The sequence below is a fragment of the Rhinichthys klamathensis genome, unplaced genomic scaffold, assembly GCF_029890125.1.
Source record: "Rhinichthys klamathensis goyatoka isolate OS25496 unplaced genomic scaffold, OSU_Roscu_1.1 h1tg000060l_1, whole genome shotgun sequence".
Lineage (NCBI taxonomy): Eukaryota > Metazoa > Chordata > Actinopteri > Cypriniformes > Leuciscidae > Rhinichthys > Rhinichthys klamathensis.
In genome coordinates, this window is record NW_026606605.1 from 2,507,963 (window position 1) to 2,525,020 (window position 17,058).

The 17,058-nt window shown below is 36.9% G+C and overlaps 1 protein-coding gene across 2 annotated transcripts; it reads right to left on the reverse strand.

Moving 5' to 3' along the window:
* Positions 1-988: 988 nt before the first annotated feature.
* Positions 989-15,519, reverse strand: ago2 (argonaute RISC catalytic component 2). Of its 2 annotated transcripts, XM_056249659.1 has the most exons (21): positions 15,291-15,519; positions 13,592-13,630; positions 12,812-12,844; positions 12,008-12,188; positions 11,800-11,920; positions 11,438-11,619; positions 11,195-11,331; positions 10,980-11,114; positions 10,809-10,896; positions 10,506-10,653; positions 10,298-10,417; positions 10,094-10,216; positions 9,848-9,981; positions 9,450-9,634; positions 9,199-9,358; positions 7,050-7,140; positions 6,673-6,867; positions 6,448-6,582; positions 6,049-6,150; positions 5,631-5,830; positions 989-2,494 (listed from the first exon to the last, which is right to left on the reverse strand). In XM_056249659.1, exons 1-21 carry the CDS (start codon positions 15,313-15,315, stop codon positions 2,386-2,388), a joined length of 2,643 nt encoding a protein of 880 aa, XP_056105634.1. In that variant the 5' UTR covers positions 15,316-15,519; the 3' UTR covers positions 989-2,385. The 2 variants fall into 2 exon arrangements, with proteins under 2 accessions (XP_056105634.1, XP_056105635.1); XM_056249660.1 differs by lacking the exon at positions 12,812-12,844.
* Between the last annotated feature and the right edge of the window lie 1,539 nt (positions 15,520-17,058).

The following is a 17,058-nucleotide window of genomic DNA, read 5'->3' on the forward strand; positions in this document are numbered from 1 at the left end:
TGCTTATGATCCAGATAAACACTGGAACTAGGGGTCTGTGTCCGTTGCTCTTCAAAGTGCATCTACTTTCACGAGTTATGAGACCAGCGCCAAACCATATCATAACTCTAATCAAGTATTTGAAGATAAATTAAAATGCCCCTTATACACAGTCTGTTGGGTTTAGAAAATGGCAAAAAGTTTCAGGGTCAAATGTCATAGATTTCACCAGATCGAAAACCAAACATACCCATTAAGCTCTCTGGCCAGTCTATGATTCTTGTTTAAAAGTTGAAGTTAAACAAGATATATATAAAAAAATGGTAGTCTCAAGAATAAACTCTAGCACCTACAATTATAATGTCCTATTGTGCTTCAGTTATGGTAGGACATTAACTACAAGTACATATGTAATCTTGTTCGGCTAACAGGAATAATTGAGAGCCATATAAAGAACATCCAATTGTTGATAATAAAAATAGAGTATTTTGTAAGCTAATACTGCTACAGTGGGTACAGGGTTTGCACTATTTACACTACTAAAAGTACCCAGCATGAAAACGACTACATTACAAATGTTCTAAATTCATATACATAAACATACCACTAAAATCTCTTGGTTAAGAATGCATAGTTAGAAAAAGATGGTTAAAAATTCCCAAGAATTTCAAGTTAAAATTGAAACATTATTTTGGGGAAGTGATCTTACAGTTAATTAACTAACAAGACTCACTAGATCAATCACTACACACATCATGATATGCTTTAGAAGGCATAAGACTGTTTACACAAAAACAGTTTACCGACACATATACAATGTATTGCGCTTCAATTTGAACTAAGTCTGGATCAATTCGCACTAAATAAATGTTCCTTTTCAGTTAAACAATAAAAAGCTAATGACCACTCGCCAACCCTGTGATTCTACAAAAGGTTCCAAGGTTCAAAAAAAAAAAAGATTCACACAGTTTATATCTAAAAAGAAAAAGTTTTAAAAAGGGATTGGAAATGGTTATAAGCTAGAGATAAAAAAAACTAAAAAAAAACTAAGGTGCATTCGAAATTTGTATGAAATTTTCACTGACCTCGTGTCTCTATGAAAAATGCAATTGATATCTGTATTAATCTTTAAAAGTTTCGATCGCCTGTAAAGTCCGCTGGAGTGCGACGACAGCGTTTAAACCCAGTCAACATAGTACAGTCAAACTTCACCGTTGGAAACAGCACACAGAACCAAGCAAACTCCAGATTCCCTAATATTCAGCACACAACTGCCTCATGTTTCGTTGTGGGGAATATTTTTGACAACGTCAAAATGAAAATTTCAGAATAGGTGCTTAAAGTGAAATGCGATCTAATTTTGATGTGAAAGATATTTAACTCATACACCCACCCACCGAAACGTTAGGTTGTTACAATCACATTCGACAAATCAGAGAAATGCTTATGGCAGCAGAATTTAAAGTACGTACAAGATAATCTCAATCGAAATGCTTGGAGTCCTAAAATATTAGTACTTTACAGGTCAATTATCAATATTACAAAGATATTTCTGCACCGAGAACCCTGTCACAGGTAAACGGAGGGCGTCACTGATGAGAACCAGCCTCAAATGAGCGGCAGAGTGCCAGAAAACTGATTGTCAGAACAATTCCTACATTCTCACTTCCAAAAGCTTTCTTGATTCTGCACTCACTGTGTTCAAATTTTCTGACACAAGTACATGATAGCACTCCGTTAATCATGCCATTGGCGGACACGGACAGGTACAGTAAGTCGACTGAGCCCTGGACTAAACAATAAATGACACCATGATAATAAAAAAAAAAAAAAAATCATATTAGCACAACAAATAAATGAAACAAAACAGGATAAGTACTTTTGTCCTGAAGTCCTCTTCTGGTCAGTGCACTGGCTCTTGCTGATAAATAATTTAGCTGTGGAAACTGCATCCCCACAACCCCTTAACCTGATCCGTGTTATCCTAAACTAACCCGAATTCATTGGTTTGATGAGTTTGTAAAACTACTGTTCAACAGTCTCCATCACCAGCCTTGGCAATAGTATTGAATCAAGCCCATCCGGATGCAAATGTAACTTTCAGTGTAAAAATAGTCTGAATTTTTGGATTGACTATGTAAACATGTTAACCTCAAATCTGACATGCACAACAGGTACACAATCATGCCCACCAAACTAAAGGAAAAAAAGAGATAAATTAATAAGTTACAGTTTTAAAAACCATGGATATTTAGGATGTTTGGTAATTGACTACATGGGCAATGGGTAACCTAACAGCATGGCGATTATTGTTTTTCCCCCCATTTGAAGGTTCTCATGAGGCAAACACAAACACACACACACACCGTGCTGTTTTCAGGATGTGGGGCTTGTTTCTGGCTATGTTCAGGCGAAGTACATGGTGCGCAGTGTGTCCTGGTGGATCTGAACAGCTTTGGCCAGGGCTTGCTGGTCTCTGCCGTTACTCTGACCTGATGTGTGACTGCCTTCAGCACTGCCAGAAACAAGATACAACACACATAAAATCAGACCTAGTGGGAATGCACAGCTAGGGCGCTTTTTTTCATTATATATATAAAAATAAAAGATTAATCACATTGAGTTGGAAGCATTATTAAGAATTACTTTAGCATACTGTATGGAGCAGAGAATTTTTTTTAAAGTAAACCAAACAAGGCTAATATCGCAAACGGGCAGAAACACTCAAAAAAATGAACTAGGAAGGTTGTGCACTTTACATAATATATTTATATTTAGTTTACTTATAATAATTGTGTTTTTTGACTTGAAATGTTTTTTTCTAGTAAGCTCCACGTAATTGTCTCAACTTAACAGTACAAAATCCTAATGCGTTGCCTAAACACAAACCATTTATGTTAAGTGAAAAATTCTTACATCCAGAGGGTGGCAGTATAGTGCGAGCCAACTGCCATTTTGCCCGAACTTAATTTGTGTTCAATCTGCTTAAATATATGTAACATTTAAGTTTACTTAATCCACTTGTGTTGGATTACATGATTGATTTGTGTTGCATTAACTAAAACTGGGCGGTGCTTGTTAGTGCCCAGCATGCTTTGCATATGGTTGAATTAAGAGAGAATAAATGTTAAAATTAAGTGTTATTTTATGTTTTTTTTGAGAAAATGACAAAAGGGGAAGACTTGATAGTGTGTAATTGTGTTTAATGTTCAATTACATTTGAATTATTAGCACCATTTAAATTACAGTGGGTTACCATTGTGGAGAAGAGTGGAGCATTTTGTTTGGCTGTGGACTGATTTAATTATTTCAACTGTTTGATTGACTGAGCATGTTAATCTTAGCATTTAAGATGCTAATATGTGCTACTGCTAGCAAACAGCTAGCTATAGTCTAACAATTTAATTATGTGTTACTAAAATAAATGAAATATTAATGAATGACTGAATGAATATAAAAAATACCAGAATCATGTCAGGAAGCCTTTAAAAAATCACTTTGAGACTACTTCAATAGGGTTGCTTAAAATGACTTAAAGGGATAGTTCGGCCAAAAATGATATTTAAACCATGCATTACTCACTCTCAAGCCGTTCGAGATGCATATGTCAATCTTGTTTCAGACGAACACATTTTCAGTTATTTTAGAAAATGTCTTAGACCTTTCAGTGGATATAATGTGAAGCAATGGGGTCCACCTCCTTCAAGTCCCAAAATGTGCATATATCCGTCACAGAAGTAATCCATCCGGCTCCAGGGGGATAAACGTAGGCCTTATGAGGGTAATCCGTGCGGTTTTGTCGTAAAAATATACATATTTAAAACTTTATAAATGAAAATATCTGACTTCCGGCAACGATCGACGCGCGTCCACGGGTGATGGAAGTCGGCATACGAGGTAGGACGTAGCGTCGTGACGTAGAACGAACGCGCCCGCGCAGCCAGAGAGCTATGCAGAGAGCAGAGCAAAACATCACCCGTGAACGCGCGTCGATCGTTGCCGGAAGTCAGATATTTTCATTTATAAAGTTTTAAATATGTATATTTTTACGACAAAACCGCACGGATTACCCTCATAAGGCCTTCGTTTATCCCCCTGGAGCCGGATGGATTACTTCTGTGACGGATATATGCACATTTTGGGACTTAAAGGAGGTGGACCCCATTGCTTCACATTATATCCACTGAAGGGTCTAAGACATTTTCTAAAATAACTGAAAATGTGTTCGTCTGAAACAAGATTGACATATGCATCTCGAACGGCTTGAGGGTGAGTAATGCATGGTTTAAATATCATTTTTGGCCGAACTATCCCTTTAATTCCATGATGTTGAAGTTACATGAACAAATTATGTTGAAGTTACATAACAAATTATGTTTGTTTAACATAACCTAGTTATGTGGAACCTGTTGACGAAATAAAATTAATTAAAGCCAACATATCATTTTTTTGAGTGAACCTTGTATCTCCATAGTACCTCGTCATTTATATTTTTCCTACATAAATCATTACTATTGGTCGCTTTTTACGTCTCTCTGTGGGTTTAGAAAATATTTAAACAATGAAAAGCATTAAAAAGAGCTTGTGACTAAACCCAACTCCATTGGTTCCTCAAACCTCATAACTCCACCCACCTCTATCGTGAATGCAGTGCCAAACACATTTTGGACCGTCTCTGCTTGTTTGCAATTCAAGGGTAAATAAAGAACTGTTTCTTTGAATAAGTACTGTATTTTCTTTACTTTAGAACCACTGTGTGTTCTTTATATATTATATAAAGTCTAATGTTTTACAGATTTGAGGAGCAGGGAAGTGTGTCTTCTAGCATTTGTCATCGAGTCATAGCCAATACGGTCTTAAATAGCCTTTGCGTAGCACTTCATCTTTTATAACATGAGATTTTGGCAAATTGACAGAAAAAAGAAAAAAAAGCACACATAGCTACAATAAACTTTATAACCTGTAAGTTGATGAAAAGAATACAATTCTTCACCTTTCTAATGATGGAGAAAACACATGTTTGTCATTTGCAGGTCAAAAAAGGTCCATTTGAGCTTGATTTTGGAGAAATGTTAATAATGTAAGGTATATTGACTTTGACAACACAATGTATAAGAATTGGTGGTGGTCAACTCTGCGCTCAAATGATCAATTGCTCCTCATGGTTCTGCGATCTCGTTTAAAATGTAAAGGTGATCGATCAGGCATTCTCTGTTGCTGCTCCTAGGCTCTGGAATGACCTTTCTGTCTGTTAAATCTTCTCCTACATTGGGTTTATTTCAGAGTGCGCTTAAAACTTATTAATTTGCTTTAGCATTTGAAAATCCTTTGTAGCAGTGTAAAATCATATGTTTGCATTGTTTTTGTTTTTATTTGATCTTTTTCTGTACAGCACTTTGCTGCTGCAACACTTGTGGTGTGGAAAGTGCTCTATAAATTAAAAGTTGAGTTTAAGTTATTTTTTTTTTAAACTGCTTTTTCCACTACCTGAAAAGTAGCCGTTTTAGACATACAAGGTTTCCACCGACAGCAATGCTATATAGCCTGCTCTACATGTTATCAGTTAAATAAAACAACAGCTTAGACAATGTGGTTTGACAAAAAAACGTAGTTATTACTCTGCAATGACCTGCCATTCAGACATTCAGTACCTGTCATGTTCTTTGTCAACCAAGTGGTAACGGGCACGGAATGCCACCAGGTGGGCGTAATAGGCTGGTGCAGGAATGGAGACAGAGCGGGTGCAGCGCACGTAGGTGTGGCACAGCTGGTATGTGAGGACCTGCAGCTCATCAGAGGTGAAATGGTTGTCATCCCACAGCACGTGATAGTGAGACGGCCTGCTGGTTCCCTGTGGAGATTCAGCAATTATGCAATTAACAAAACTCACACACTCTTAGACAAATATAATATTCGCCAACACTAGAGCAAATTAACCTCCACTCTTTAAAGTACCTGATAACTAGGAATAAAGCATACATAAGCACTCAAATTATATAAAACGTCTATGAATTTGAGGAATCTTGATCAACCTCTCATTGATATTCCATTAAAAATATTCAATGGTACCTGAATTCCGGCATGACTGCAAAGATAAAAGTCAAACTCAGATGGGTGAGTAATTTTGGTGTCAACTGTGGTGCCAGCAGGGATGTTGCCACTCTTTCCAACCTTGAATACAAAACAGTCAATTTGAAAGGCAAATTTTTAAAAATGCATTAAAAACATTAAACAATAAAAAAGTCAAAAAAGGTTTGTGCCGTTTTACAAACAATTTGTTCAAGGACATATGCTTGTAGAACAAATTATTGAAACTAATGCTTTACCATTTACTTCACAAGATGTTTGCAATAACCACATTTATATATACTTTTGTATATAAAGAATAATTTGTATACTTTCAATGAAAGGAGTTCACTTAAAAGCACTGCTTGCAATCATACAAATTGTGCCTGTGCAATAACCAACCCGTTCATTCCTGTCCATGCAGAAGAGCCTGGTGTGGTGTCTCTTCTGCACTACTACAAAGGTGATTCCTGGTTGATAATCTTTCTCCAGCTTGATGCAGGCCTCCCGGATAGCCAGCAGTTCATGCTGTAGAACCTGCATGGTCAAAATAGGATGATGAAGATTAAATTAAATGTTTCAGCACACTTGTCAAGTGTTGGCAGAAGGTGTAGGTCTGCAGCTTACTTGGTTGAACTGGCCCTCCGAGATGCCATCTCTGTAGTAGATTATGCGTGTTGGTTTGAAGCGTGTGGATTTGTAGAACTGGATGAGCAGCTCTCTCACCATGGTGGCCAGATCCTGAATGATGTCCTGACGGTGCTGTTGCACCCGAACCGTGGCACAGTATCGACTTGGGTGGGCATCCATACTGCCAACAACCTAAATGCCACCAAAAAAGATGTTAAAAGCCTTTTTAAGAGATCTTTGAGGCAATATGATCTGGCTTAAAATTGTGCACCAGAAGTCGATACTGGTCACACTTGTGGTATTAGTGCTACTTGGCACTCTGCAATGAGCATAATCAGTCATGTTAATACGGCTGTCAGGTTTTTCAGTCTTACAGCAGCAATTGAGGGTTTCTTGCCATCTCCAGCTGGTGGATGAGTTACATCTGCACCCAGAAAGATGACTGGTTGCTGAAACACCAAGGGCCTAAAGATGAAAAAAAAAAAAAAAAAAGATATAAAGGATGTGCAGAATAGTTTAGTGATAAAAGTATTTTCTTCCCAAGGGAAAATACATCCAAAAATTGTCTCATCATTTTTTCACCCTCATGTCATTCCGAACCCAAAAGAACAGAATTTACAATTAAGATATTTTTAATGAAACCTGAGTGGTTTCTGTCCCTCCATTGAAAGGACAGGAAACCAAAACTAATCAAAAAGGGTCATGAAGAGTTCATAAAATGAATCATGAGAGGAACAATCACTTTATGTGATCCAAAAAACTCGTTAAAGTTTTGTCAAACGAATCCATATGAATCGAGTGGTTTAATCTAAGTCTTGTGAAGAGATATAATCATTTTATATGATGAACAATTTAATTTGGTCATGCGTCATGGGCTAAAAAAAAGCCTCATTGGTTCTCATACATCACGCACACCTGTTTGAGCTTCCATGTTTACCAAATGCGATGTGCTCTATATGTGTGTCGATCACTGCTTAGATTTAAATAAAAGCCTAAACTAAATCTGTTCATCATATAAAGTGATCATCATACCGTTTTTACAACACTTTAATGATTTTTTGGATCTTCTAAGTTTTGGTTACCTGGACTTTCAATGGAGAGACAGAAACCACTCAGGTTTCATTAAAAATATCTTAATTTGTTTTCCAAAAAGATTAACCAAATTTTATGGGTTTGGAACAACTTGAGAGTGAGTAAATCATTTTCATTTTTGGGTTAGGGCTGCACAATTAATCGAATTTCTAATCGTGATCACGATTATGGATGCCACGATTACGTAATCGTCCAAAGCCGCGATTACAAAAAAAAAAAAAAAAAAAAAAAAGAGGCGTGTTTAGATAATGTCATGTTGTGACAGACAGGCAAATCAACACTTTTAATAAGGCCGGAGACACACTGGCTGCGTGGCGTGTCCGTTTTTATTTCGGCTCCCATGTTAACAGATTAGAGCTTGCAGACTGCCTGCGTGACACGCGCGGAAAATGTGTGCATGCTAGAAATATAACCGACGCCTATTTTTCACGCGACACGCAAGCGTGTTGGAAGCGTTTCCAGGCTAAATAGAATAGGAAAATATGTTTATATGTTATTTTGTACACGAATACATGTTAATAAATTACATTTTGATGGTTGAAAGTCTAGGTTTTGACAAATTCAGATATAAAAAATAATTAAAAACAAATAATGATCAATTTTCAAATATTGCACCTGTCAATACAGAACGAAATATTCTGTAGTCTATTTTGCTGTCAATACTGCTGACGGTGTCTTTATCAGTAGGCTTTATATTTATGCTTAACATGAAGTATAGGGCTTCCACAATACGTCCTCCCTGTACATCACCTAGCAGCAGCAGCGCCGCGTCAGACACGCTTCTGGTGTGCAAAGACAAAGAAAATGCGACGCAGCTGACACGCAACAGAAACGCCACGCTCACGCCACGCAGCCAGTACAGTTTGCAGCGCGGGGTTGATGTTGATGAACAACTTGATGTTGTTCATTCCTGAAAACTCGAAGTATTTTTATGGCTTGTGTTCTAGGCCAAAATACTTGATAAGGGAATCTCAGTTTTTTTCTTTCTACAGTTTTTCCATTGTTTTAATTTTAGTTTTAGTATAACAATTATACCATGCATACTATTGCATATTTGTACTTTTTTTAATTAAAGAAACCAAACCAATGTATCATTTACATTTGTGGCAATGAGAAAAGCAATAAAAGTTTTTCAGGAAGAGTATTTTCAGCTTATTTTTTTTATTTTTGATATAAAAATATGGCATGAAGTTGCTTTAAACATGGTATAAAGCTATTTAAAACATCAGTCAATGTAAATTATGATAATAGTAATTAATAATCGCAATTGCAATTTCAAAGGAATAATCGACAATTATGATTTTTGTCTATCTATTCCTTTAAGTTTCATGGGAAAGCAGCCCAGGACTTAACGGACAGTCAGACAAAGACTCAGAAAAGTGCCTTAAGCTTATTCTACATGTCAAAGGCTTTTTGAGCAGCTGCCCTCACCTGCCCTGTGGAAGAAGAATGTTGTTGACTCCACCCAGTTTGACATTAATCTTGAGGCAGAGGTTGGAAAGGGTCTGAGGTGTGGTCTTCTGTACATTCTTCACCTGGACACACTGGGTGGCCATGCCAAGAACAGTGTCTCCAACACGCTTCACCTCAGCTATGAGAATTACAGTGTTTAGAGGGATACAACCTAAAAAAAAAAACACTGCAAACATAAACACTGAAGAAACAGAGACGAGTTAAATTACCATAAACAGGGGTCTTCCCGGGTAGGATAACCACCACCAACTGTAAGCCTTGGTAAGTGTACTTGAGGTGTTTGAACATGGGCTCCACACTGTCTGCTCCTTGGGCATACTTGCAAAAACAAGGCTGGCCCTGAATGGGCATCCCAGCATCACGTGAGATTTTACGAAGCTGGTCAGTGAACGCCCTAGAGAAAACAAGCAAAGGATTAGACTAGGCAGAGGGTCTCAACCTTTTTCACTCCACTGTCAGAGATTATATTTAAAGGCCCCCCCAAGATATTTCTGATACTTCTGCTATGACAAAGGTGCTCATTTTCAAACGAGGCCGCCTGGTTGAGAACCACTGATGTATTGATTAGAATTCAATCAAATACAAATTCCAGTCAAAGCTGACTTACTTCAGGAGGAGTTCTGTACACTGCCTCTGTGGGGCAAAGCAGGCAATAGCCCACACTTTGATCTCAATCCCTGTGTGGAACTGCTTGTTCCTCATGTCCCACACACCCTGGACTGGGGTTGCTATTGCTTTGTTCTGAAACAGCCAGAGATACATGACCGAATTAAGCAGACACACCCCGATTGGGATTTAACCAAAAGCTCAGCGGAATAATTGTCAAGTTTAGTTGACCAGAACAGGTTCCTACCCTTCCACCATAGAGAATCGAAGGTGCCTGAAGGACCCGACCATTGACCTCAGTCATCTCGTCTCTTACCATGACTCCAAACTCACGCACATAAGGATCAGTGTTGAAGTTGGCACTTCTCATCTGTCACAAACAAATGAAATATCTCATGAGGTGTGAATGAGATTTAGGAGACTACAAAAGATCAGTTTGCTGATCACATACCAGTTTGCTAATCTCATCCTGACGGTCAGGCGCAGACCTGGCTGTGGCACGTATCATAGTGGAGGTCTGATTGTCTGTCAGTTTCTTTATGCATCTCTGTCCGGCTACTATGTTACAGACCTGGATAAAAAAAAAGGATAATGACATTCAGAGAAAGGCATCAGAGAGAAGGGGGAAAACATAAGTGTAAGATGTGGTCTTGACCAACCTCCAGTGGAAGGTAGGTGTGTTTCTGCTCCTGACCAACTTGTAAACATGGGAGATGTGGGTATCGCAGCACCAATTTGTACTTATCCTTGAAGTACTGCGCGACAGTGCATTCAATGGTCTGACCATTCTCTTGCTGCAAGGGGAACCTTGAGACAAGCAAAATACATTTTAAAAAGCATCGACCTTTAACAGCATCATCTCAATGAGGAATATAAATGTAAAGGCATTCATACAGAAAGAGCTATAACTATTTAATGAAAAGTTAAAAAGAATTTTTTTTTGCAAATGTGAAAGATCTTACGTTTGATGGCTTGCTGGTCTCCTAGTCACATTGCACACCCTGTACTTCCTCTTCATCTGTCCACAGTGAGTTATTTCAACCTTCAGACCTGTAAATCAAATTCAAAGTTCAGATTATAACAAAAATTAATTCCATAAAAAGTCTCTGTCACCAATCACTGTAATAAATTACCTTTGATCTCCTTGGTAAACTTCACTCTCTGGGAATCTGTTAAGGGCTTCTGTTGCTCTTCGATGCTTTTAAAATCCAAAACCTCACACATGAACTCAATCACAGGTTGAGCTTTGTAAAATGCAGTGGCGGACACTAAAAAACACATTTTACATAAATATTAGCAGTGCAAAAACATTTAAAAAATCCAATAACTAATGTCAGTTCACACGCACCATCAATGTTGAGCATCATTTTCCAGAGGGATGGCCGAACAGACTGATGGAAACCAAACCAAACTTCTCTTCCTCCACCCAGGGGGTTGGAGCAGCCCTCAGACGGAGTAAAGAACGAACGTCCGACTGGGGTGTACCTGTAGACAACAATACATTGTAAAACAGCAGTGTGCATGTGCAGAAGGATGAAGCATGAGCCTCCCTCTAAAAGGAACACAGGGTCAATATAATATAGCCATTAACCTCATAGAGGGCAAATGTCTCATGACAACGTCCAGAGCCTGAATGGTCTCAAAGGGGATGTTCGGTAGCCGCCCAGACAGTGCTTCATGTAGAGCTTGCAGACTCACACATGACACCCACTTTATAGCTACTTTAAAGCTCCTGTCTTTTCCCTCCCCTGGAATTGTGACCTCCAGCTCCACCTAAAAGAGCAGTTTGGGACGTCAGTATGCTGTGACACTCCATAAGATATCAAAAGACCTCAATGTTGCATTTTGAGAAGGTACAGAGTAAGAGCATAACATTTCAACATTAGGGTTAAAACTGTGCATGTATTCGTTACGGGTCTTTCGGTTCAGTACACAGACTTTAATAGTACATACTTTGTCTCTTCCAATGGGTAAAGGCATGGCAGTGTAGAGATTCTTCCTTCCATCATACACAGGCTTTCGATCTCCAAAGATCTGCGTCTTAAAGTGCTGGACCATGTGCTCAACAATTTCACTGCAAAAACAACAAAACAAGTACATACAAATGTCCTGCCAAACAAACAATCAGTTTTAAATTTAAAGTTTCAGCTGAAGATGTTACCGGTTAACTCTCCGTGGGCATTTCTCAGGCTTGATGTCTATGTCATAATGGTACACCTCCAACTTGGGTATTTCCATTTCAAAGAAGTTAGCCTGAAGCTTGATTGTCCTACCCATTGTGCCAAAGTCTGGCCGTTGAGGTGGTTTGAAGACATACTCTGGTGGTGGAGGAGACACAGGAGCTGCGGGAGACGTACAAAAACAGGTTTTCTCAATGTATTTAAGAGGGAACAAAAGAAAATTAAGGAATAATTTTACAAACACTAGACTTTTTAATCCACTTAAAACACACACAAACCAGCAATAAATAATGAAAAATAATGCAAAAACATTGACTACATTATTTAGAAAAAACATTGCATATGGCTTCTTCACAAACAATGTACAGATTAAACAAACATTAAGTTTCCGTCAGATCAGATCAATTATTTCAAGCTAGTAATGTCCATTAAAGTTCAGTGAGCAAATTTATCCCATTAATTAGTCCCACACAAACACTTAGGTAAGACTATTAGAGCTCTGCTGCACCATATAAACTCAAGCACCCCACCTTATATAACTGGCCAACTTTAGTTTGAAATGCAAGTCACTTGCTATTAACTTCTTGTTTGTTTAACTGTATTGAAAAGCAATGTCATAGTCGCTCTGTTGTACTGAATATCAGCTCAGTCCCTCCATGCTTACCTGTGGCCTCGTGCCGAATTACAGCCGTGCTGATGTTCAGTACAACTGCACTTTTGCAGATGTGATATTGTTTAAAGGGATAGTTCACCCAAAAATGAAAACTCTGTCATCATTTACTCACCTTCATGTTGTTCCAAACCCGTAAGACTTTTATCTTCGAAACACAAATGAAGATATTTTAATGAAATCCGAGAGATTTCTGTCCCTCCATTGACAGCTACACAACTACCACTTTGACGCTCAAAAAGTTCATAAAGAGATCGTAAAACTAATCCATATGAATTGAGCGGTTTAGTCCAAATTTTCTGAAGAGACACGATCGCTTAATATGATGAACAGATTTAATCCACATTTAAACATTCATCAACTCACATACAAACGTTATTCACAAATAAACATTCAACACATCAGTTGTGGTAAACAGAAGCTCAAGCATGTTCACTTGACGTGTGAAAACCAGCACGTGTGAGCTTCCGCAAGAACCAATGATGTTTGTTCTCACGCGTCAAACAAATAAATGTTTATATGTGAACAAAAGCCTAAATTAAATCTGTTTGTCATTTAAAGCGACCGAGTCTCTTCAGAAAATTGACTAAACTGCTCAATTCTTATATAGATTAGTTTTACGATCTGCTTTTTTTTCCTTCATATTTTTGGGTGAATAACACTTTAAGTAATAAACCTAATTTTGAACATTAGTAACTAATCCAATCAGAAACTGGAAAAGGAAAAATACTAAGCAATGGTCAATATTTAGAGAATTAGTGTGTTAAAACGAAGCTCTTAACAGTACATTAAGTTTCAAGACCATCATTCCTTTGGTTTAAACACTTCAAGACAACTTGGTAAACAGTACTGAAATTATATGCTAGGCTTGGCCAGCTTAGTCTGGGCTGCTTACCAGAAACATCTGACCCCGAGGACTGACACATCTCAGCAGCTATAAAAGACATAATAACAGGTTTATTTCAAACAAACCTCTACATTGGTGATCATGTGCAGAAACATATGTAAAACCATGAAAATGCAGCCATTTTACTTGCACACGTTTTAAGTGCAAGCCAAGGTCAAGTAGCAAATATGCCACATTACAATTTGAATACAAGGTTAAAATAAATCAGCTGGTTTTAGCTAATAATACCCATCAGATTTAGTTGATTACGAAGTCTAGCTTACAATAAAATTGGGTCACACAGGGTTTGTTGATTTGGGAAAAAAACAGGTCAAGTTAATGCAACCATGTTAAACGTGTGAAACTAAACAAAAAAAACTTTTGATGTACAAGAAAGAAGGTTGTGGGTATCTGAAGTCTTTGGCTGACAGATTCCCTGAAGTGTCTTATCAACCCTAAAAACACAACACGGCAGGAAGATACTAGGACCGTGAACCCATCCCACAGGGCAACAGGCCTTTTAACTTCTTATCACCAACACCACACAAGAAAGTCAAAAACCTGCCAAACACACACACACGTACAAGGACATCTATTCAACGGCTTTTCTCTAGATCACCACCATTTCAGATGCTTCATGCATATCAGAAAAAGTCTAAAACAGACAATTAAACAAACGTGTCACTACATGAAGCCTAAGTGATCTCATTTGTTAACAAAGAGCAATATATTTCTTCAGCGTTTATTAATAAAAATTCCACTGTTTACGTTAGTTCAGTGCAATAACAAATGTTAACAAATTCAACCATTGATTCATTTACTATATTAGCACTATAATATACCATATTTTCAATTAACAAATTAAAAATATTAAATGCTGTAAAAGTAATGTTCATTGTTAATTTAACTAATGCAACTATTGTTGACTTATTGTAAAGTGTTACCAACTGAGTTTGACTAAATTTACGACAAAAAGTAATTTGTAATTGTAATTTGAATGCCTCTTTCTTAAAATGTGTGAAAAACATTTAAGTTCTCAACACTTTTTATTAAGAAAAGTGATAAATATATATTAAACAATAAAACAACCTTTTCTAAACTCTAATGATAATTTACATTCATAATTTAAGTTAACAGTTAAACTTTGATAATTTAGCTGAACATCTCAACTGTTCAAATATATAACAAAACGTTACAAATAGACCTGAAACGTTTGGAAGCGGAATAATTAATTGTGTATGTAACGTTATTGACTAGAACTTTAGTTAGGAACTTTCATCTAACGTTATCTTCATAACTGGAGAAAGTCAAACTGGTGCCAGACAACCAGCGTTCAATTCACATACAACAATTAGACTAAACCCTATAAACTACTTTTGTATCTCCAAACCTAAAATAGTTTCAACGTACGTCATATTACCGTTTAAGATTGACGTACATAACATTTTAACCAACTGCTGTAGATTCAAAAGCCAGCAGGTCAACAAGCTTAGCTAGCAGGCTAACAATAACAATGGGCCTAAAAAACAAACCCTCGACAGAGATGAAAAACAACACTTCATTACTATAAGCTAAAAAATAATTTGCACATCGACGTCATGTACAACCGAACGCCACTAAATTACATCTTTTATTATCATCAAAAACACCACACTTATTCAGCTAGCATCTCCTCGCTAGCACGCTCGCTAATCATAATAATACTCACCACCAGCTGCTCCAATGGGATACATTTTAAACGCTTTCTGCACCAAAATTCAATCGCAGGCCGTCACTTTTTGCTCTTCTGTTGCCACGTAACACATGCGGTAACTGGAAAGATGATTTTTATTTTAAAACAGCATCGATATAGAGGAGAAAACTGAGATTAATGAGCGCGCTGAGTTAGTGGAGCACGAGAGCTCTGAGTGGCCCCATCCCATCCCCCCATCACAGCACGAGCGCCTATTTACCCGACACTCACTCACACACACACACACTCTCACTGCTGCAAACTAAGCTCATGGAAATAGACGTTAATGCGCGAGGTATCTGAACGCTTTACGTTTTATTCAGTCGGTTTTTTAAATGTGCCAATAGTAGTAACAAAGCATTCATTAAGTTTAATTTCACAACGTCCAAATAATACTGGCGCTCATGTTACGTCATTTCCGGGTCTGTTTAGAGATGATTTTAAAAATGATTTAGCTGATAATGATTTATGAATGTAAAAAGTTTTGGTTATATTTATTGTATTTAAAAAAAAAACATTTTCCCCCCATTCATATATGCAGCTAAATCATTTTTTCAAATGATATTTAATTGTGATATAAATATGTAAATGTTTTGTTTTATAGATTGAAAACATTAAGGTTTCTAATGTTTTTGAAAGTAGTCTCTTAATCTCACAAAGGCTGCATTTATTTGATCAAAAATACAGTAGGCCTAAAAACAGTAATAATGTGAAATATTATTACAATTTAAATTAACTGGTTTCTGTTGTAATATATTACACCTTCAGAAATCATTCTAAGATAGCCTAATCTATCATCAATACTGAATTTTTGTTTTGTTTTTTTGGAAATCATGATACACTGCCATTCAAAGGTTTGGGTGAGTACAATTTTAAAAGATGAAATTAACACTCATATTTAGCTAATCAAATTGGTCAAAACAGACAAAAGACATTTATGAGTTTAATAAATATTACAAAAAAGTTATAGGCTATTTATAATAAATGCTGCACTTTTTATTCATCAAAGAATCCTGGTATAAATCACAGTTTCCACAAAAATATAAGCACTGCAGCACAACTGCTTAATATTAATAATAATAATACATCTTTCTTGAGCAGCAAATGAGCATCTTTGGATTTCTGAAAGATCATGTGACACTGAAGAGAAGACTGGAGTAATGATGCTGAAAATGTAGCTTTGCATCACAGGAATAAATTAAATTTTAAAATAGCCTATATTACAATAGAAATCAGTTAATTTAAAATGTAATAATATTTCACAGCATTTTTATTCACATATCATCAACTCACACACCTGTGGTAAGCTCAAGCATGTTCACTAGTTGACGTGTGAGAACCAATGAGGTTCATTCTCGTGAATCAAGCAGGTTCGGTTGAGCTTCTGTTTATGTCTTTTATGTTCGCTGATAAATGTTTAAATGTGAAGAAAAGCCTTAATTAAATCTGTTCATCATATAAAGCGATCGAGTGTCTTCAGAAATTTTTGACTAAATGTTTAATTTATATGGATTAGTTTTACGGTCTCTTTATGAACTTTTTGAAACGTCAAAGTAGCCTTGTAGTTTCGTAGCTGTCAATGGAGGGACAGAAATCTCTCGGAGACTCGGACTTTATTTTCATTTGTGTTCCAAAGATGAACGAAAGTCTTACAGATCTGGAATGACATGAGGGTGAGTAATTAATGACAGAATTTAATTTTTGAGTGAATTAACCTATAATCACTATTTATTACTAGACTGAC

What these genes read in the sequence shown, in the direction of transcription:
- ago2 (XM_056249659.1), bottom strand. Translation starts at nt 15,315, where the DNA reads ATGTATCCCATTGGAGCAGCTGGTG. An exon ending in AGAAACCCTCAATTGCTGCT is followed by an intron (nt 6,868 to 7,049) that starts GTAAGACTGAAA and finishes GGTGGCATTTAG; the next exon opens with GTTGTTGGCAGTATGGATGC. An exon ending in GTTGACAAAGAACATGACAG is followed by an intron (nt 2,495 to 5,630) that starts GTACTGAATGTC and finishes TGTTTCTGGCAG; the next exon opens with TGCTGAAGGCAGTCACACAT.